At 42.2% G+C, this 23065-nt stretch overlaps 1 protein-coding gene across 2 annotated transcripts in view; it reads left to right on the top strand.

Annotated features, from left to right (window-relative positions):
- Positions 1-23065, top strand: part of DCDC2 (doublecortin domain containing 2) — a gene marked incomplete at its 5' end in the record, with an annotated part of 125250 nt that overhangs the window by 43840 nt on the left and 58345 nt on the right. For both annotated transcript variants that reach the window (XM_080709835.1, XM_080709836.1), the window contains 5 exons: positions 4345-4421; positions 4507-4638; positions 10418-10564; positions 12760-12814; positions 21045-21207. In XM_080709835.1, coding sequence (XP_080565961.1) covers positions 4345-4421; positions 4507-4638; positions 10418-10564; positions 12760-12814; positions 21045-21207 — 574 coding nt within the window. The remainder of the gene's footprint in view (positions 1-4344; positions 4422-4506; positions 4639-10417; positions 10565-12759; positions 12815-21044; positions 21208-23065) is intronic.

Below are 23065 nucleotides of genomic sequence, written 5' to 3'. Positions count from 1 at the left end.
ACTCCAGATAAGGGAGGAGAAACTTCAGTGGAGCTAGGGAGGTGGTCTGGGGGGGGAGAGGGAAGACCAATGAAGGAATTACTTCCATAGATGCTATTTACACATGTGAGAGTTTATGGGGAGGGAGCCTGGGAAAAGCCCACCAAGTGCAGTGTGCATGTATGTCTCTATCGCTATGACCTGCTTTTGATGTGAAACTATAATGTACCAATAAAAGTATTAGAAAAAGAAAAATAACATTTCTTAAAAAGTTAATTTAAAATAAAACAAATTTCCCTATCTTTCGCCTGTTCCATCTTTCCTCTTGAATGCCTATGTTTCTAAGAGCTGCATTAAAATTCTTATTTGCTAATTTCAATATCATAATCATCTCTGGGGTTGGCTTTATTTTTCCCCTTGATAAATGGGTCCTGTCTCACCCTTAATTTGCGCGTCTTTGTAGTTCTTGTTGAATGCCGGTCATCTTGTATGACATGTATAGGAATTGAAAGATAATGTTTACCCTCAGAAGCACCCCCACTTTCTCTGCCAGGATGTTGGGGAGCGGGGCTACCTTCCCGGCGTAATCCCTGCCTGAGCTGGTACGAGTTGGGTTGAAGCTTCACTTGCTTTCAGTATACTCACACTTTCAGACATTTCAGGGTGAAATGGGGGCTTGTTCTTTGTCCAGCAGTTATTGGGAGTTAACACTTTTGAGATTTATAGGTCCTTCCTGGCAACTGGTCCAATGTGGGAGATTCTCTCTGTTATGCAGCCGCACTTCTGACTTTCCAGTAACGGGAATTCTTTCTTTGCTCTTTTGCTCTGAGTTGGCTTTGCTTACACTCCTGTGCATGTGGGAAGGCCCCGTGGGAAGGTTTTGTTGGTGGTGTGGGCTTGTTCTACATCTGGGTCTTCTCTGTCATGCTGACTCGTCCCCTGTCTAGGGAAGGTTTGTCCCGCTGCCTCTGTCTTCCTGGGGATGGAAGCAGCTATAGATTTCTTCTTAGAAAGGATCCATTCTGCTGATGGCACATACCTGCAATCCCAGTGACTCAGGAGGCTGAGGCAGGAGGATCACAAGTTCAAGGCCAGCCTGGGCAACTTAGACCCTGTCTCGGGATAAAAAGGGCTAGGGATGTAGCTCAGTAGTAGTACCATAGAGTGAACTTAATATTTTAAAAAAGAAAGGATTTATCCCTCTCTGGAACTCTCTAGACTTCTTTGCATTCTAAGCTCGTTAATGGGTTTGAATAAATGTATCTCAGTTTTTGCTGTTAAGGTGGGAGTACATTCTATTCTATAATCTCCTCCAAACCAGAAATGAAATTCTCTCTTAGTTTTTTCTTAGTGAGTGAACTATTCTTTTGAAAAGGTTGATCATGGTCTTCACCTCTTATGCTATAGCTTTTCCTTTTTAAATGTCTCTTTCAGGCTCTTTATATGGAGTATTTGCATGATAAATGGCTTCATTTCATGGAGTTTAGGAAAAATTCCCAGCATGAAATAACTTCTGAACTGGCACACCATTAACCATGGGGCGTGCTCCATCTGTCAGATTATGCCATCACTATTGTGACTGGCATCTTAGCTAATCTTTCTTCCATTCATAAAATAGTAATATTGAAAAAATGGATGATTATTTAAAAAGCTCTCTTTAGAATAATCTGTGGTTGGGAAGTGTCTGGTCTGTTGACTCCTAGAAAATTTATTTCTACTCTGGTTTCTTTAAAACACGTTGGTACTTCTCATTTGTCAAAAGTAGTGAAAATCAATTATTTTGTAAAGGACTTGGTTCTCCTCTCTGATGCTGTGTGATATGTTTGCAAAGTAGTAACAAATATAATTTTGAGAACCCTTTTAAAAAATAATATATACCATTGGGAAAACAGAGTTGAAACCTCTTTGTGGACTAAAGTTTGCAAATAATTAGCCTCAGTTTTTATGGATAGTCATAAAATGGATATGTATGTATTTAAAAGTTCTTAAAAATTGAACTTTTAAGTGCTATAACTAGGTTTTATAAGAGGCCAGTGTTCATTTGATTTTTGTGTTGGCATCCACTCAATGGCATAATTTTCTCAGGTCTTTAGACTGAGTTTGGTTTTCCTGGCCCATATTTCACGAGGTGCGGAGTGCTGAGATTTGAGGCAGATGGATTCTCCAAAGCATTCAGTTTAGAACCCCGGGGAGTGATATTGCCTCTTCATTAGTTAGTTCAGGAGCATCCCTTTGGGCTAGTTTAGCAGGATGATTCCTACTTTTACAGATCAAGAAACTGAGATGTGAAGCATCGAACGGGTTCATATGGCAAATTGTGGCAGTTGGTTCCGGATACAAAATTTCAGACCTTCAATCAGTTACTCAGGGTATCAAATTTGATTGTACCTCTTGTTGAACTTCTTTCCTTCCACTCCCTTCTCCCTTTCTCACGCTCTAGTAACCACCATTTTATTCCATTCTCTTATGAGACTATTAGTTTCCACAAATGAGTGAGCGGCACCTTTTCAGTGTGATGTGGTTTCACAGTCGCAGGTTACCCGACCACCCCCCCTCAGCTTGCTCTCCAGTGAGGCCCATCCCTGGTCCACGGGGGCGGAGCCAGATCACCTTGGACTCCAGTCCTGGGTGTCCATCTCTTCCCAACTAGCTGCACAGACACTTAACATTACTCTCATACTTGGAATCCTATTCATTTTCAAAAGCAAGGGAAAGTGTATGGGTTAATAAGAAAAGTAATTAAAAATCCCATCTTTTGTTAGGTTTCTCATTATCAAAAGATTAGCCAGAATGTTTTTAGATTAGCACCAAATGAACAAACCCTTTATCCTTGACCAGGACTCGGGAAGAGTTCCCCTTATGCACACTTGATTTGGTTTAACTTTTAAAATTAGGTGTTAAAAGTATCGTTTAAAATGGCAATTAGAAAAATGCATTTTAAGCAAAGCTTTATTTTTTTAAAAAAGGCCTAGTTATTTTATACAATGATCTTATATTTTTATAATGAAGATTTTTTTAATTCTTTCATTAGTGCATCTGAAAACAATAATTTATTTCAGTTATTGTAACTCTAATAAACATATATATATTATATATATAATATATATATATATATATATTTAAGATTAATCTTCACTTCAATTGGTTAATCATGAACATTTGGAGAATATTTTTGCCAAAGCTCTTTTTTTTTTTTTTCGGAATGAAACCCAGAGTATTCTACCTCCTAGCTACACCTTCAGCCCTATTTATTTATTTATTTATTTATTTCTTTTCTACCTCTGGGCTATACTATTTTATACTTTACCTATGAGCAGACCTATTTTATACTTTATTTGGAAACAGGGTCTCACTAAGTAGCTGAGGCTGGCTTCGAACCTGTGTGATCCTCCTGTCTCAGCCTCCCAAGCACTGGGATTCCAAGCATGTGCCACTAAGCCTGGCTTAAGTCCTAATTTTTTATTCTTTATTTTGAAACAGGGTCTCAATGAGTTGCAAAGGGCCTCACTAATTGGTAGCTGAGGCTTGTCCGCGAACTGTGATCCTCCTGTCTCAGCCTCCCAAATGCTGAGATTACAAGTGTGTACCACCATGCCTGGCTTTTTTTTTCCCCCTGTGTGGGGTTGCAGGATTCTTGCTAACAGCAGCTTGGGCCCTACTAGTAAGAAAGGGAGGGTGCTAGGAGGCTCCCAGGTGCAAGAGCTCAGGGAGCCCAGGGTGCAGGAGCTAGAGCAGCTGGTGCACAGGGGAGGAGCAGGCTGAGGAGAGGAGGAGGCTGAGGAGAGGAGGAGGCTGAGGAGAGGAGGAGGCTGAGGAGAGGAGGAGAGGAGGAGGCTGAGGAGAGGAGGAAGCTGAAGAGAGGAGGAGGCTGAGGAGAGGAGGATGCTGAGGAGAGTCTCTTCAGAGAATAGAGTGGGGGCCATGGGCCCCAGAGCAGGGGAGGCAGTACTGGGGGAGGAGAGAGGTCCTAACAGTGTGCTGCTGCAGGGGAGGGCATGCTAGGATGCAGGATTTTTTTTTTTTTAATAGGATAGTTTTATTTATTTATTTTCTAGAAAGCATTGTTAAAAAAAAAAGTTGCCTTAAAGTTCCCACTTAAAGTTTCCACTCTGATTTTGGCACAGATCATAAGCTGTATGCCCAGGGTTTAAGGTAAACGTTTCTTTTCTTTTCCTTAGAGCTTGTTAAGGGTGTCTAAGATGGATAGCAGGTGAACACAGAGCGCTTCTATAAGTGGGAAAAGCAAGGTTGTAACCAAGGCATGGCCGATTGCAGCATCTTCCCTAGAAACCTGTAGTTTTTCTTCTTAGGAAAATAAAGACCTACAAGCTTAGTGAGTTATTGTTCTTCTCTTTGCTTTTAAAGGTGAAGCCAGTTATCCACAGCAGGATCAACGTGTCGGCGCGGTTTAGAAAGTCCCTCCAGGAGCCCTGCACAATCTTGTAAGTGGGAGCTGGTTGTTTTCCTTTGCTCTGGAGTTCTGAGTTGCCTGACTGTTCCAAATGGGTCTGGCGTCTTTCTTTACAGCTTGATTGCAAATGGAGACCTCATGAGCCCTGCATCTCGCCTCCTCATCCCCAGGAAAGCCTTGAGTCAGTGGGACCACGTGCTACAAATGGTCACAGAAAAGATGCCCCTCAGGAGTGGGGCCGTCCACAGGTATGTCAGGCAATCTTCTTGCAGGCAGATGAATTTGGGAGTTGTGGAAAGTATTCCAGCAGGCTCCGGGGTCACCCATCCCCAGACTTGAATTTAGCTAACCAGGTAGCCTCAGTTTCTTCATCTGTAGAATGGATATGCAACGGCACTTACCTCATGAGGTTGTTTTAAGGAATGAAGTAATTTACATCAGAGCCTCAAACAGTCCTTGGCACATCAGAACACATGGACAAGTGTTAACTGTTTTGACGCCTTTGCTTTAGGGCAAATGGGCAACATCGACATTGCTTGATATGAGAAGCACTTTGTGTAGAGAGCCAGCTTTCTGACTTTTAACTAACTGTCCTTTCTTTTTTCCCAGGAGACATTTATGAGTATGTGATGGCCCAAAGTAGTTGCCTAGGGTAAAACACAAACAATATAACAAACAAACAAACACAGACCCCCAAGTCCCCGAAATCAGGAGATGTTGGTGAACATAAGGAGGAGGCAGGCCAGGAGGATAGTTAAGTGGGGTCACCCGAACTTTCAAAATCAAAGGTGTTTTCTCAGGGTCTGAGGTTTAAGTGAACATTAAAATCATGGTTTTTGAACTGTGACGCCTATGAGATTATCCCTTGATGGAGGCTGACATTTATTTTCATGCAGGGAGAGGATTACAAATAATACATACACAATGTTAAGTATGTGTGCATATGTATAGATATCTAGGTATAATATGTATGTATAGATGCATAAGTATTTGAGTGGGATTTTCCACTAGTTCTCTGCAACACGGTCTCCATCCCAACCCCTCCAATACACTGCAGTGGTAGGATGAACCCTTGATTTCAAGTACTCGTGCCTGTCTCTGTCTGCCTGCCACACACACACACACACACACACACACACACACACACACACACACACACTCACACACACTCTCACACACACCCACACACAGTTCTTAAATGATTGCATATTGTTTCCTTTAGCTAAGTGCATGTACACATTAATGTATGTATATTTACGCATTTTAATATATACAGTTTCATAGCCTTTGAGATTTTAATTTTAATTTAATCTGGTTCAATCAAAAGTCATACTTCACATGGGGAAAAAACCTCAAATAGGACAAACAGTATAAATTAAAATGGCTCCTACTACCTCAGGCCCCTAGACTCCTTCCTCAGTACTGTTTTATATCATTCCAAAATATTTTATGCATATGCAAGCATTCTTTATTCCTTAATAGCAGAAGTGTGAATACATACACATACATAAATAAATATATGTACACACAGCCTTTACTTTTTTCTCCTAACAACATATCTTAGAGATTATTCTTATCAGTGCAAATAGCTTAACCATTATTTGTAATGACTGCAAAGTATTCCATTTTGTGGGCATATTCTAATTATTTTTCTCGCTAGAAATTTTGATCATGTCCAATCTTTTTTAATACATGTACATGTGTTTGCACATAGCAAAGTTTATCAGAGATTAAAGTCTAGAAGTTGAGTTGCTGCATTAGACAGCAAATGCATTTAAATGTTGACAGATACTGCCAGTTATCTTCCAACCATTTGTCCTAAGTTATACTTTCACCAAAAGTGCACGCGAGGCCCTCTCATCAGGCCTTTTTAAGAAAGGAAGGTTATGTTTTTATCTAAACTGCAAAATTCACAAAACATTTTGTCCTCTCACTTAGTTTGGGTAAAAATTATATTACATTGATTCTTGGTTTTTACTTATTTGGGATACAGCAACACTTACTGGCTTTTTTCTATTGTGCCAAACATTATTCCAAGTGCTTTACATTTTTAATTCACTTAACTCAGTGACCCTATGAGCTAAATAGTGTCATTCTGTTTTTTTTTTTTTTTTTTTTTTGTGTGTGTGTGTGGTACTGGGGGTGGAACCCAGAGGCTTTCTACCTCTGGGCTATACTCCCAGACCCATTTTATATTTTATTTGGAAACAGGGTCTCACTAAGTTGCTGAGAGCCTCACTAAGTAGATGAGGCTGGCTTCGAACCTGTGCAATCCTCCTGTCTCAGCCTCCCAAGCGCGGGGATTACAAGCGTGCACCACCACGCCCAGCTGTCATTCTGTTTTAATAGACATGAAATGTGAGACATAGAGGGGGAAAGTAATTCCCAAGATTATTCAGATACTGAGGCGCGGGGCTGGGATTCCAGCCTGGTGGGCAGCCTGACTACAGACAGCCTGTGCTACTCTCTAAAGAAATGACTGCATACTGATTCCATTATATATGAATTATCTGTCATGGCCTTGGCATGTTTATCTAAGCCAGTTATAGAAATACTTTACATATTTGGGAAATTAACTTTTTCTTGTGTGAGGTTTTTTTTTTTTGTGGTACTGGGGTTCCTGGAAGCCCTTCTACCTTTCTACCTCCAGGCTACACTCTTAGACCTACTTTTTATATTTTTATTTGGAAACAGGGTCTCTTAAGCCAGCACGTCTGGCTTCGAACCTGCGTGATCCTCCTGTCTCCGCCTCCCAAGTACTGAGATTACAGGCATATGCCACCATGTCCAGCTTGAAATACATACATACATACATACATACATACATGTATATGTTTGCATATAACTATCTTGAATTCTGATGTAGTCAAATTTTTAATCTTTCTTTGTGACTACTAAGACTTATAACAAACTTAGAGCATCCTGACTCCGGGATTATAAAAATAACCTCCCATGGTTTTGTTTTGTACTTTACAGTTTTATTTAAACTTTATATCCTTCAGATTTTATTTTGGCATCAGAAGTAAGGGTAGATTTCAATAATTATACACTGATTTTTTTTTTTTTTGCGGTACTGGGGATGGAACCCAGGGGCATTGTACCTCTGAGATACACCCCCAGCCCTATGTTTGATTCTTTATTTTGAAACAGGGTCTCACTAAGTAGCTGAGTCTGTCTGCAAACCTCCATCCTCCTGTCTCAGCCTCCCCAATGCTGGGATTACAAGAATGCACCACCACGCCTGGCTTACATTGATTTTTTTTGAAATATATAGTTGTGTCTTTTGACACCTACATAAATGCAAACTCACCCAATAAATAGTAAGAAGCACACAAATATATATACATATATATTTGAAATTGTATATGTATGCATTATATATATAGACAATTATGCCTAGCTATACCTTCTCATATGTATATATAAAGAAAACTATGCATAGAAATAAAATACATGTCAATGTCAACATAGAAATGAAAATATATGTCTCTGAACACTTAATAGCTTAGAGAAATTTCATTATTAACGTAATGCCAAATGTGGGTGAGACTTGGCTACAGCGTATTTGGGGCAAGCTTAGTTCCTGTAACAGAATGTTAATAAGCTTTTCTATGCTTCAGTATATTTGTTTATCAATAGCGTCCCTTAAAACTTGGCTTGAGTCTCTGTTTATGATTCTTGTGCTTTGCAGCAAGGGGAGAAAGCAGCTCAACAAGAGCTTGATGCCAGGTGGCTGGACTCATGAACTGGATTCTACTTAGTACCTTTATCTGCCTGCAGAGGAAACCAGACAGACCATGGCTGGAGATTTCCAGAGTCCAGAGCAAAACTGCCTTTTAATTTCTAGCTATGAAAGTATGCTACTGATTCAGATCTCAGTATTTTGAGGGAAAAATGCAAGAATGTGTGACTCTGGGCCAGAGCTTCTCAACCAGGTGCCATTTTGCCCCTGGGGAGCAGTTGACGGTGGCGGAGCCCTGTTTGATTTTCACAAACAGGTTGGATTGGGATGGCTGCTGCTGTCCAGTGGGTAGAGGCCATGGGTGCCATCAGTGTCTTACAGTGGGCAGGAAAGACTCTCGCCTCTGCAGCAAGGAATTGTCTGGTTTGGAATGTCAGTAATGCTGCTGCTGCTGCTCAGGAACTCCAGCCCAAGTCGAGGAGGGAGGAATGGAAGTCTTGGAGGGGTGGACACACAATGCTATGAAAAAGAGACTTCAAACTGGGCACAGTGAGGCAGATTCAGGAGAACTGTAGGTTCAAGGTCAATCTCAGCAACTTGTCAAGACCCTCAGCAACTTAGTAAGACCCTATTTAAAATAAAAAATAAGCCGGGCGTGGTGGCGCACGCTTGTAATCCTCACGCTGGGGAGGCTGAGACAGGAGGGTCGCACGGGTTCGAAGCCAGCCTCGGCTACTTAGTGAGGCTCTCAGCAACTTAGTGAGACCCTGTTTCCAAATAAAATATAAAAAAGGTCTGGGAGTATAGCTCGGAGGTAGAAAGCCTCTGGGTTCCACCCCCAGTATCACCAAAAAAATAAAAAAAATAAAAATAAAAATAAATAAAAATAAATAGAAAAAATAAAAAAATAAAAAATAAAAAGGGCAGAAGTATAGCTTGACTGTAGGAGGCCTCTGGGTTCGACCTCCAGAATTCCCCATCTTCCCTCCCCCCCCCCAAAAAAAAAAGAAAAAGAAAAAGACCCTGGCATATGTATACTAATTAAAAATAAAAACATTGCAGGGTGGGGTGAGTGGCTTCATATGATATATCATTTACATAATCAGTAAACAAGTTTGTCAACTGTTTGTCGGTCTCTGCAAAAGTCACAAATGTTTATAATGTAAAATAAGAAGTCTGAGAAGTTGCTTGAATGATTCTCTTGAAATTCTTTCAGTTACTAACTCTTGCAACCTTAAAAGATATGCATCATACTCTTTCATTCTTTTCTAATGGTCTGTTTCTTCCTATTTTTCTTTTAAAATTCTGTGGCTACTTTTAAGTCATCTAGTAAAATTATCACTGTTCTTTTTATAAGTCATATATTAGTTGTAGTCAACAGTGTCAGTTTTGCAGTAAAGGAAAGCTCTAGTATTTATTTTCTTGCTTAGGAGTATTGTTAAAAAACAGTAACAGAGGCACGGGCGCTATTCAGTTCTGCATCATTAATGCTGGCAGCGAGCTCTTTCACCTCTTCCCTGTCCTCTTTTTCTGATCTGGTTTTGTGTGAGTTTGGCTGTAGTGCTTTAACGGGTTATTCTTGTAAGACCAGGTGCTTGCCAGTCTGATGAACACACAAAGAAAATACATTTTGAGAGTGCCTACAAGCCAGGCGTGGTGGCACATGCCTGTAACCCCAGTACTTAGGAAGCTAGGACAGGAGGATCGCAGGCTTATGGCCAGTCTCAGCAACTTAGTGAGGTCCTTTGCAACTTAGTGAGACCCTGTTTCAAAATAAAGAATAAAAAGTAGGGCTGACAGTATAGCTCGAGGGTCGAATGCCCCTGGGCTCCATCCCCAGACTCGCAAAATAAAATAAAATAAAATAGGGCTAAGGGTAGTGTACTTCATAGGTAGACTGCCCTGAGTTCAATCTTTAGTAACACACACATATACACACACATATACACACACTGCAAATACTCTTCTGTGGAAGCTGAGCTTTATTTAAAGCACCACATTCTGTATAAATTGTGTTTTTCCCCCTATAAAATCTTAATATGGTAGCACTAGTGGATCCTTTTGCTAGATGGTCAGGCTTGTTGTGGCAAAATCCTCTGGACAGCCGGAGAGGAGTGTGTGTGTGTGTGTGTGTGTGTGTGTGTGTGTGTGTGTGTGAGGGATCTACATTATAATGTTGACTCTTTTTTTAAAATCTAGTGACATGGAGACATTTATAATTCCATAACTCCAAGAGCAGCAGATGAGCCAGATTAGGAACAGAATGCTTTTATTTACTTAGTAATTTCAAGCAGTACTTTAGATGACTATGAACATTCTAACTGTTGGCCTTCATATTTTGACAGACTTTATACTTTAGAAGGAAAGCTCGTTGAGAGTGGGCCGGAGCTGGAGAATGGGCAGTTTTATGTGGCTGTCGGCAGAGACAGGTTTAAGAAATTGCCTTACAGCGAATTACTTTTTGACAAGTCGGCCATGCGAAGGCCGTTTGGGTGAGTCTCGTTCCTGTGCCCGCCCCTCCTCATGTCTGGTTACCACTTGTAATGGCTCCGGGCCCTTTCCTAATTGCTATGATATTTTATGTAGTTGACAATCTTATTTAGCAGAATAGAAAGCAAGTATGATGTATACTGGTCTTTGTCTTTACTGCCATGGAGGGAAATGGTGATCGATTGTACAAAAATCTAATTTTGTGAAAGTCATGAAAGACTCCATAGATTTTTAAAAATTTTGCACTGAATTTATAGTAAATACAAAGATTTAGTCTTGTGAAGAAGCTATAGGGAGCTGGATGTAGTGGCGCACACTTGTAATCCTAGCACTCGAAAGGTTGACATGGGAGCATTATAGGTTGAGGCCAGACTCAGCAACTTAGTGAGACCCTGTTTCAAAATAAAAGACAAAGACTGAGTGTGGTGGCGCAGGCTTGTAAATTCAGTATTTGAAAGGCTGAGATAGGAGAATCACAGGTTCACAGCCATCCTCAGCGACTTAGTGAGGCCACAACTTAGTGAGACCCTGTTTCAAAATAAAGAATAATATTAAAAAAAAAAAAAGGCCTGGGAGTATAGCTCAGAGGTAGGATGCCCCTGGGTTCAATCCCCAGTATCAAAAAAAAAAAAAAAGGAAAAAAAGAAAAAAATAGTATAATTAGCTCCTCAGTTTCTTATTCAAAGTTTTAGTGTTTTAACAACTTAGCTTGACCATTTTTTCAATTGGTTTGGGTAGAAACATCTAAAGGTATTAAATGACCATACTACCTTCTGCCCCTTTTAGTAACCATAAAATGCAAAAGTGGTATAATTCCACTTGTACAAATAAATAGGCTGAGTGTAGAGTTAGTTCATGCAAAATTTTGAGGGTTACACAATGAATTACACACCATGGGTGAACATTTTTCCTCTAGAGATGCACATTTGAGCTCTGCCTCTGATACAGGACCTGAGCCCAGGATACAATGGATTGGGTTTCCGTGGCCATTTTGCTATTGGAAACTGACTTCTTGTGGTTGCCTTTTGCAGAGATATAGCAGGATATCACCAATGTGTGTTCCATTAATTCACAGTTTACATAGCTTAATGGGAGGCTAGCTGAGAGCTTCTAAATAAGAGAGAGATAAAACGGAATTGCAGGGGTGGAGTTTGAACTATGCAAAGGCACATGGTCCCCAGCAGCTTAGAATTATTCACCAGAAATTCATTGTTAACTATCCTTACTCATCCATGAAATCAAAGCCTTTAACAATTTCTGCTAGGCAGCGCTGGATTAACCTGCAGAGAGCTGCAGGGTGAATGCAATGGTAATGGAAAAAGGCATTTCATGCTGGCCTTCCTGAGACTTCCCTTTCTTATGGGAAATGTGTCCTATTTTTAGAGACATTCATTTGGGTTTCAAGATAGATCTTTTCCTAATAATATAGACATCTGCAAAACGATTTGTAGACTGAAAGACATTTTACTTATTTGTTAGAATTACTGGTTTAAAAACACCCTGAATGAGCTGGGTATGGTGGTACATGCTTGTAACCCCCCCCCCCCCCAGCATTTAGGAGGCTGAGACAGGAGGATCATGGTTTGAAGACAGCCTCAGCTACTTAGTGAGGCCCTTTGCAACGCAGTGAGACCCTGTTTCAAAAAGTAAAGAATAAAAAAATAGGGCTGGGGTGTAGCTTGGAGGTAGAATGCCCCTGGGTTCTATCCTCAGTAAAACACACAAACACACACACACACACACACACACACACCCCTCCTGAATGTAAATGCCAGTGTTATATCACTCTCTCCTATCATAGATAGACGGAGTAGACATTATGAAAACTTAATGTTTTTTAAACTCAACCTGGAATGATCATTAATTAGTTTGGGAAATGATGATTTTTTTTTTTGAAATGCAAACAGAAAATTTGAGAACTGGAAGAAAAAAAAAATGCTATGCCCAAATTTAAAATGGTACTAAAGCTTATTTTTAAACATCACTTAAAATAGTGTATAGAAAAGCATTTAAAATCTTTGGGAATGGAATTTGGTGATTTTGTGGTATTCTGTGAAACTGCAAAAGCTTGTGGTACTTCTTAAGAAATGTAAATGCCAGTGAAGAGTTGATTGTCAGGTTGGAATGAAAGTTATCTTGCCTTATTTGTTATTTGTACATAACATTCAGATTTTTCAACTTCAATTTGTTTCCACAGTCAGAAAGCGTCTTCACTCCCTCCTATTGTAGGATCCAGAAAGTCTAAAGGGAGCGTAAGTATCAGATGCCTTCCTTGTTAATGGTCTGTATTTCTGTATGAGAACAAAATAAATCATTTGGGTTTCAATTAAATTCAGAGAAAATAGCCGGGCGTGGTGGCGCACGCTTGTAATCCCCGCGCTTGGAAGGCAGAGACAGGAGGATCGCGCAGGTTCTAAGCCAGCCGCGCACATTGGCTTAGGACACCCTGTTTCCAAATAAAAATGTAAAAATAGGTCTGGGAGTGTAGCCCGGAGGTAGAAGGGCTTCCAGGAACCCCAGTACCACCAAAAAAAAAAAAAAAAAAAAATCAGAGAAATAAAACTTAGCCTCCTTGTGGCATATGATAATTCTGTGAAACAACACTGGAGCGTCAATGTTATATTTAAGGACCTTAAAGAGATAATAGCATTAGAATATAGATTCCAAGAAATAGTTTTTCTGTGTGAACACCTGCTATGATTTATATCAGAGTTGAACTCTGGTCCTCTAGAAACTCACACTCTATCTGAAAGAGAGCAGATGGCTTGGAAAGTCACTGCCCAGACCACACCCAAAGAGAAAATAGGTGGTGAAATTAGTAAAGCGAGAAGAGAGAAGGGATCGGTGGGTCCAGGAAGCCATTTAAGCTCTGCCCCGAGCACTGTTTAGCATTCAGATAAAGGGGTAGAGGGGAAGGAGACTAGGAAGCAGTGGTGTGAGTGGAGGAGGGACATGCCAGCTGGTATTCAGTGTGCACTCTAGGGTCAGCGATGCCAAGCTCTTCCCAGGACTTCCGCAGTTAACAAAACTCATCAACTTAGGGCAGGAGGGTCACATTTTGTTCTCCTCTTTTGCTTTACTCCTCTCCCCACAAGGCAGGTACCTTGTCTGCAATGACAAGGAAGAAAAGGAGCGTGAAGAAGTCAAGTGCATGCATGTCAGAGCCTTGGTGCGAGGTGGTGAGGCTGAATGCAGGAGCCGGCAGAGGGGCAGGAGGTGGCTTTTTCATGAAGAAGCAAAAAAGCTGGCTCAGTGATCAGATATACAGGGCCGATGGAGGGGCTGGAGCCTAAGGTAATTGCAGGGTTTTTTTTGAGCTGAGGTACCAGAGAACATGGCAGTCCCATGGCCAAGAAGAGGATGGCCAGAGGAGACAATGGGCTGCTCTACTTTAAGCATGTTGAGCTGGAAGTGCGCTCACGAATTCTAACTGGAAGCCCTCAGCAGGCAGTGGACGTGTGTGAGGATGCCGGGACCACCAAAGAGATCTGACACTCTGCATGACAGTCTCAGCAAAGGATAGAGATGGTGTTGCTGTGATATGCCCAACACCCAGGACAGCTGGGCCTGGACCAGGCCTCACAGTGCTGAGGAGCGAGAGAATGGATGGGGAAGAGTCCCAAAGGAGACAGTGCAGGGAAAAACACAGAGGACCCAGGCTGGAGGAACCCAGGCCTCCCAGGATGGGGAGGGAGAAGACTGAGAGCATTCCAGTAGACCAAAGGTTTATTTTCGCCACTACAAAGCTGAATAAAACCTACAAATTTAGGGCTTGGGAATTGTATTTTGTTCTCTGGGTTTTCTTTAGGACTCGGTAGCAGAATTTCTTCTGTATACCACCCATTTTTCTTGCCATTTCTCACAGCCCAGATGAAAGAGTGATGGTTAAACAGAGGCTCTGGGCAAAGAGGCCTGCACCGAGGCCGGGTGGTCCCAGGTGAAGTTGGAGAGACGGCAGGCTGGGCCATGTGGCCAAGAGAGGGGTTTGGGTGTTATTCCTTGGTGGGGTACCATTAGAGAGGGCTTTGAAAGGGGAATCATACAATTTGATTTGCATTTTATTTTTTTATTTTGGTGGTACTGGGGTTCCTGGAAGCCCTTGTACCTCGGGCTACACTCCCCGACCTATTTTATACTTTTTTTATTTTTGGAAACAGGGTCCCTTAAGCCAGCACAGCTGGCTTTGAACCTGCCTGATCCTCCTGTCTCTGCCTCCCAAGCGAGGGGATTACAAGCCTGCACCACCACGCCCGGCTTGATTTGCATTTTAAAAACTCATTCAGGTTGTGGTTAGCTATAAAGAAGTGGGCCAGGGTCAGAGTCAAGGGAGAAAGCTGGGGATGCAGGAGACTTGGATGGGTGGCCAGGGGTGATGGCATCAGTTAGAGCTCTCCTCTGAATATGTCGTTATCCATCCATTGTTGTCATTGATTGCCACATTCACCCGGAAGCTATTTATCAATGGTTTATTCTGTCCTGGGTGCTGTTCCAGAGATTCCCAGACACTGAATGTACAGAAGTTACACTGTAGAGGAGGAAAGAGGAAACAGGGCTGAGCTTGAAGAAGGATGTATCAAGTGATAGAGGCTGTGTGGTGGGTGCTTGGGGAGCCTCTTTTGGGAGGCTCCATTTGAGAAGAGGGGAATCACCCAGACACAGTTCCAGGTACATGATGGGTTTTCATTAAACCCTTTAGGGGTCAGTGAATATCTGGCACTGAGCAGTGCCGATGGAACATCCCACGCTGGTGAACCCAAAGGCAAGGAGCTCAATTAGTAAGAGCAGGATTGATTTACCCCGTTCCTTTAATTAATGGGATCCCTGGAGACTGAATGCGTTTTACAGATGTTAGCTGCCTGGCGTTGAGAGGGAAGGGTGTGCGTGAGGACAGCAGGGCTGCTAACTTTAGGGGATCCTAGCCAACAGGGGGCATCCCAAGCTTGAAGGGGACATGAGCTGGAGTTTCAGAACTTTATTTTATTTATTAAAAAAATGTGTGTGTGTGTGTGTGTGTGTGTGTGTGTGTGTGTGTGTGTGTGGTGCTGAGATTGAACCCAGGGGCATTCTACCCCCGAGGCACACACCCAGCCCTATTTTATTATTTTTCTTTGGAAATAGGGTCTCACTAAATTGCTGAGGGCTGGCTCAGTTGCTGAAGCTGGCCTCGAAACTTGTGATCTCTCTGTCTCAGCCTCCTAAAGACTGGGATGACAGGCATGTGCCACCAATTTTCCCACCTCGCTTTTTAGGGATTGCGGCATCAGGAAGGGATTGGGAGGGAGCGTGAGAAAGTGCCCGGCGGTTCGCACCTGCACCCCGCGGGTGCAAGATGAAGTCGGGGGACAGCTGCAGAGGCCACCTGGGCGGGTTCCAGGGACACGTGGACCTTCCCGTCCATCCGGGGAACCGGACACGAGGTCTGGAGAGGTGCAGAAATCAGTGAATTAGACTCACTGTAGGTGGGAATTCATCCTTAAAAACACGGGGAAGACAGACGGGTTGTCCTGAGCTGCTCCTGCGGGCTCCGGGCGCCCTCCAGCGGGGCAGAGGCGCAAAAAGGGGAGCGCGGTGGAAAATGTAGTCTTCATTATGAGTCGGCTAATAGGTTGTGATAACAACTACAAGCTTATCATCACTGCAAGAGCGTCACAAAGCCACTGGAAAGCAAGATGCAGATATAAGTTCCCCCAAACTCCCCACCCCCGAACTCCGTCCTCCACCGGAAAAGCGAGTCCAGGATGGGTAAAAGGGAGGTTCACACTTGGCGTCCCCAGTTGCAGGTGAGAAACTTCAGCCTACCCTCTCCTTGTCTGCACTAAGGAAATCACACACCGCGACACTGCTCAAAATTACTTCAGATGTGATGTTTATGTTCTCTTGTTGGGGGAGCATTTTCATTAGGGCTGGAAATGGGTTTATTGGGGTTAATGAAGGACCACAGCTGGCTAGATCTTACTGATGACCAGAGTTGGCTCCAGATCTTGTTGGAAAGTGCCTAGGGAATCATAAAACACATACATACATACATACGTACATACATACATACATACATACATACATACATTTCAAATGTAGTGTGAGGGGTGAGTGAAGGACTGTTTTGTGTGTCTGTGTATTTGAGCCAGGCTTTTGCTACCCTTATCAGATAAGCCTATAGGGCACAGGCTTGTAATCCCAGTGATTGGGAGGCTGAAACAGGAGGATGGCAGATTCGCAGCCAGCCTCAGCAACTTGTGAGGCCCTATTTCAAAATAAAGAATAAAAATAGGGATAAGGATGTAGCTCGGAGGTCGAATACCCCTGGGTTCAATCCCCAGTAACACACACACACACACACACACACACACACACACACACACACACACGTGGGCTAGAAGCTCTAGTTTTTGATAGGACATCTTATGAAATTTGGCCTTTGAGATCTCTCTCTCTTTTGGCATCAAGCCAGAATCGCTCACTTCTGGGGTTAGCTGTTTTAGGGAGTCATATTCTATAATAGGTATTTCAAGTGCCTCAGGCATTAGAAAGCTTTAGTGCAGTAGAAAAATGAGACCTTGAGAAGTTAATTCCTGTATCTATCAAATGCTGGCAATAGTACTTACGTATAAATTTGATAAAGATCTGTGTTAATGTGTATGTAGCACATAAGAGGCACTCAATAATATTGTCTTATGGATCAGCATGGCTGTACGATTTGGCAAACATTCTCTTATCTCTCTGTCTCCCCCCAAAAACAATGACTGTTTATTCCATGTATTCAAATTAGGAGTCAAATGTGAAACTTCAGAAAAGACTCTACCTCCCTCCCATTTTCCTTCCCCCACCAACTACGTATAATTTGTTCTTTAATCATATGTAATCAAGTATTAAATAAATGGTACACTTTATATTATATAATTTATACATTTACATATGATTTATTACACATTTATTAAGATCAGTGTTTTTTAAAAAGAGCATTTAAACTATTTCAATTTTCTTAAATACAAAAGTACTTTCCTTTCAGTTTAATTTGCTTTTTACTCACAAAGTGCCTGGAGATTAGTCATTACTCAGTAATTGAATGCTCGCCAGGCGTGGTGGTGTACGCTTGTAATTGCAGCACTTGGGAGGCTGAGACAGGAGGATCGCACGGGTTTGAAGCCAGCCTCAGCTACTGAGTGAGGCTCTCAGCAACTTAGTGAGACCCTGTTTCCAAATAAAATGTAAAATAGGTCTGGGAGTATAGCCCAGAGGTAGAAAGTCCCTGGCTTCCATCCCCAGTACCATAAAAACAAACAAACAAACAAACAAACAAACAAAACTGAATGCTCAAGTCAGTGTCAGTTATCAAAGACATGCCTTATGTAGTTGTTTTAAACAACGAGTCTCCTGGAATGTTCCCATGTTACCCTTTTAAGTCATAACCTTCCTGTAGATTCAGCTTGAGAGGTTATTTGTAATTCACTATCAGTCCACAGGCATTCCACAACGGGGCCTTGGCTCCTCCCTCTGACACACTTTTTATGAGTAGCACCTTTCTCAGAGAGTTTTATTTCTTTTATTTCTTTTATTTTTTATTTTTGGTGGTACTGGGGGTGGAATCCAGAGGCTTTCTACCTCCAGGCTATACTCCCAGACCTTTTTAATATTTTATTTGGAAACAGGGTCTCACTAAGTTGCTGAGAGCCTCACTAAGTAGCTGAGGCTGGCTTCAAAACTGTGATCCTCCTGTCTCAGCCTCCCAAGCGCGGGGATTACAAGCGTGCGCCACCACGCCCGGCTTGAGAGTTTTAAATAAATAACAACAATAAAAAAAACCCATCTTGCTGAACTCCTCAGTTTCTCTCTGGGTTCCATTCTAGTCTTGGCGGGATTAATAGTCTTCTAGAAGGCTCTCGAACTGCCTTCCAGTTCAAGAAGGGCCGCGCCTTCCATTAAAGACTTTTATAACTTTAAAATCTTAGGATGAATAAACTTCGTTGAAAATAGGCTGGAATATGACACTTGGCTGATGGTTTTGGAATCTCCACTATAATCCTATTAGTCATTTCCTCTGCCAGACTCTGTGGCTTTGCAAGAAAGAATCACAGGGAAAAAAAAAAAAAAAAGAAAGAAAGAGAACCTGGTTGTAGTTAATGCAATAATTAAATGGAAACTGTATGTTTAAATTGCAGTTGGAATAGAAAATTAAATTATGCAAAAGGCATTATAGATTTGGACAAGTTTTCATACTGTTAATAAATCTATGCATAATTCATTTTCTTGTAGGCTATGACAAAATAGCATAAATAACTTCATTTGTGAGGCTGAGAAATTTTCTATTCTTAATTGGGTGATGGCTAAAGCCATTTAAATGCTTCTGGTTGACTGAATATATAAATGTTTAAAATGAGCAGTTATAATGGGTTCCTAGGCAGATTTGTTTATTTAATATTACTACATTTATTTTCAGATACTAGCACAGTACAGATGTTGCATAAAGATTGCACCCAATATGGTGTGCGTCTGATAGGATTTTTAAGAAAAAGACATTATTATCTCTGTTATCTTGGAGAAAGCTCTCTGGTTCTCATGGCCCGGCTTCTGTACCAGTGGGTATAAACTTGCCTCCTTCATCCTCACCATGGACCTAAAGTCAGTTGCATTAACCCTGTCTAACTGATGAGAAAATAGAGGCTCAAAAAAATTAGAAGCTAGTCTGTGGTCCCAATGGCTGGTAGTGGTGGAGCAGGCATGCTGTGGAAGCCAGGGATTTCCGGTCTCTAAAATCAGTACCCTTTCACCACCTGCAGCCCACATTTTATACACTCAGCTGAGCTTAACTCTGAGCATCCTAGAGCCAAGGCTGTCTTATCTTGTTGGAGCAGTGGCCATTACTGTAGGGGAGTGACCACAGCCAGGGAAACGTGACTTCGCTCTTGTACGAGGAGCCCATTTTGTCAGGCACAATGTCTTCATTGCAAGAGGCACAGTGGGGCCAGAGGCGATTGTGAAAGGCACAACCAGCTGTGCGGCACTCTGGGAGCCACGGGAACAAGCAGCCTTGAGCTGCTGCGTCTGCACATCCCTGTGGATTGCTGATTCTTAGAGACCCTGGTGGTCATCGACAAATGAATTACTGCTGGGAGGATTTCTGTAACCATGGGGTGTCTGCTTGTACGATAGCAATACATTTGTAGGGACAGCTAGTTGAAAAGGTGTTCTAGATTAATGGATCACACCTAGGGTTGCCACCCTTCCTCATCCAATAGATACCTGCCCATTCTTCAGGTTAGAGGATTAGGTTAGAGGACTGGGGAGGAAGCCTGCTGCTGAGGGCTCTGGAGGAGGATGGCTCTGCTCCTGCAGAGGAGGAGATCTCAGGCAAGGCTGGATCTCCAAGGCCCGCTTCCTGATCCATACAGTAGTGGCAGCAGGGCCTGTCCACAGGGTTAGCATGAGAGTTGAGGGAAATGGTTTTAAGGGGTCATGGGGTACTTGGTACATGTTAAGTGCTTGAAGACTGTGAACCATTACTCTATTTCTCTTCCTCTGCTGGATTGTTCTGCTTCTAGAAAGACACATTTAGAGTTAATGTTTTTTTTTTTTGTTGTTGTTGTTTTGTTTTGTTTTTGTGGTACTGGGGATGGAACCCAGGAGGCATTGTACCTCCGAGCTATACCCCTACCTCTATTTTTTTCTCTTTTTGCAGTACTGGAGATGGAACCCAGGGGCATTGTACCTCCAAACTACATCCCTAGCCCTATTTTTTAGTCATTTTTATTTTTGGAACAGGGTCTCACTACGTTGCAAAGGGCCTTGCTAAGTAGCTGAGGCTGTCTGTGAACTGTGATCCTCCTTCTCAGCCTCCCGAATGCTGAGATTACAAGTGTGTGGCACTGTTCCTGGCTTTTAATGTGGTATTAAGATGGAGGTCATAGGCTGAGCAAGATGGTACACACATGTAATCCTAGTACTTGGGAAGCTGAGGAGGGAGGACCAAATATATATATATATATTTTTGTGGTACTAGGGGTGGAACCCAGAGGCTTTCTACCTCCAGGCTATACTCCCAGACTCATTTTATATTTTATTTGGAAACAGGGTCTAACTAAGTTGCTGAGAGCCTCACTAAGTAGCTGAGGCTGGCTTCGAACCTGTCGATCCTCCTGTCTCAGCCTCCCAAGCACAGGGATTACAAGCGTGTGCCACTATGCCCGGCTGAGAATCGAATATTTTGAGGATAGCCTCGGCAATGTGGTGAGCCTCTCAGCAACATAGTGAGACCCTGTTTCAAAACAAAACAAAAAAAGGGGCTGGAGGTATAGCTTGGAGGTAGAATGTCACTGGGTTCAATCCCCAGTATACCCATTGCTCCAAAGATTTAAGATCTAACATCAGTACCGTACACCCTCCCCCAATCTCTTGCCCCGGTTTCCACCAGTTAATGACAGGTACCTACTGCAACTCTCTTTGAGAGTTAAATAGCCAATAACAAAGGTCTAACCTTTTGCTATTTAGGGGAATGACCGCCAGTCTAAATCGACGATCGGGTCCAGCGACAACTCCTCTCCTCAGCCTCTGAAGAGGAAAGGGAAGAAGGAAGATGGGCACTCAGAAAAATCAACCAAAGTGAAGCAAAACGTCAAGCAGAAGAGCTCACGCCAAGCAGTGCCCAACAGCGGTGAGTTGGTTGTTACCGTAGGCTGCTACCGATTATTATTTTAAGGCTGTGATGTAATTTTAGTAGTTAAATCAATGCAGTCACTTCTCTGGACTCACAGAAGAGATTCCTTATCGTCATATGTGAGAGTTTTCGGAGGAGACTTTTTGTGTATGAGTGAAGTTGCCGTTTCTCATGCTCAAGTTCTATGTGTAAGAAGACGTGCTTCGGGGATACTTGTTATGAGAGAAATATTTCTGGAGGTGCACTTATATCAAAAGGTAGACTTTTGCCATCTTTCACTTGTGTCCATAGTGCCTGATTAACATTTTTACCAATTTGATGTTGGTCTCTCTTATTTGTGAGTCTGTAACCCTTCTAACGTCTTTCCTGAAAAGGTGTTTTGTTAATTCTGCTGATACTCAAGGGGGTACCAAGCACTCAGAAACTTTACCAGTAAGTACTAACGTGAATTGTGTAGTTTTATCTTGCACTACCAGGTGAGAGATGGTATGAAATAAATTTTGATTTTTTTTTTTTTGTGGTACTGGGGATAGAACCCAGGGGCTTTTCTACCTCTGGACTATACTCCCAGATCTATTTTTTATACTTTATTTGGAAACAGGGTCTCACTAAGTTGCTGAGAGCCTCACTAAGTAGCTGAGGCTGGCTTCGAACCAGTGTGATCCTCCTGTCTCAGCCTCCCAAGTGCTTGGGATTACAAGTGTGTTCCACCATGCCCGGCATGAAATAAATTTTAACATGTTTGATTTCGTTTGAGATTTCATTACCATAGATAAATGTGTTATGAGCTAAGAAAGTTTGCTGTGAAGATGGTGTTTATTTTCCACCTGGGAGCTCCAGTATATTTCTAATTTGATAGGAAGAGTCACATTGGAATTACTAGCAGCTAGTGTGGGCTTCACAAGGGAAGAGCCAGCACAAACTCCTGCCAGAACTTAGAGAAGAGTCAGGAGAAAGGCCTGGGAGACTTGGTGAAAAGAGCGTGGTGGCACGGGCCTGTAATCCTAGTATCTGGGAGGCTGAGAAAGGAGGATCACAGGTTCGAGACCAGCCTCAGCAACTTAGTGAGGGTAGGTTGTCAGCCTAAAATAAAATAAAAAATTAAAATAGGGCGGGGATGTATCTCAGAGGTAGATGGCCCTGGGTTCAATTCCCAATAGCAGACTGAGTGAATGAGCTGTTTCCATCGGAAAGAGAGAACAAGGGGGTGGACATCTTCAAGTATTTAAATTATGGAGATTGTCTGGAAGTCAGAGTTTTAGATTTTTGTCCCAATTCTGCTATTGACCTTGGGTTCCATTATCTCCAGAATGTGGGCTATACTGTTATTTATTAAAAACATTTTTTTTTCTGCCGGGCATGGTGGCGCACGCTTGTAATCCCCGCGCTTGGGAGGCTGAGACAGGAGGATGGCACAGGTTCGAAGCCAGCCTCAGCTACTTAGTGAGGCTCTCAGCAACTTAGTGAGACCCTGTTTCCAAATAAAATATATAAAAAAAAGGTCTGGGACTATAGCCTGGAGGTAGAAAGCCTCTGGGTTTCACCCCCAGTACCACACACACACACACACAAAAAAAAAAAAAAAAAAAAACCCACATTTTTTCTTATTAAATTTTTTCTCTTATCTTTAAACTTGTGCCATCTTTTTCAGAAGAGGTGGCCAAGGGAAAGTACAGTTGTCAAGAGTTTGTTGAGTTGTATTATATGGCAGAAACCAAAAGGGCAAATTTAGCTTAGAAGAGTGTGCCATACCTTGAGGACTGAAAGTAGCAGAGGTTTCATTTTAATCAATATATGTAGGAGATTGTGAAACCTCCAGGCGATGGGCTAAGTCTTTTTAGGTTTCTTCTTTTTT

This window comes from Muscardinus avellanarius (assembly GCF_963383645.1).
Source record: "Muscardinus avellanarius genome assembly, chromosome: 14".
In the NCBI taxonomy this organism is placed as follows: domain Eukaryota; kingdom Metazoa; phylum Chordata; class Mammalia; order Rodentia; family Gliridae; genus Muscardinus; species Muscardinus avellanarius.
Note: the sequence above shows the minus strand (reverse complement) of the source record. Positions and strands in the feature narration are given on the sequence as shown.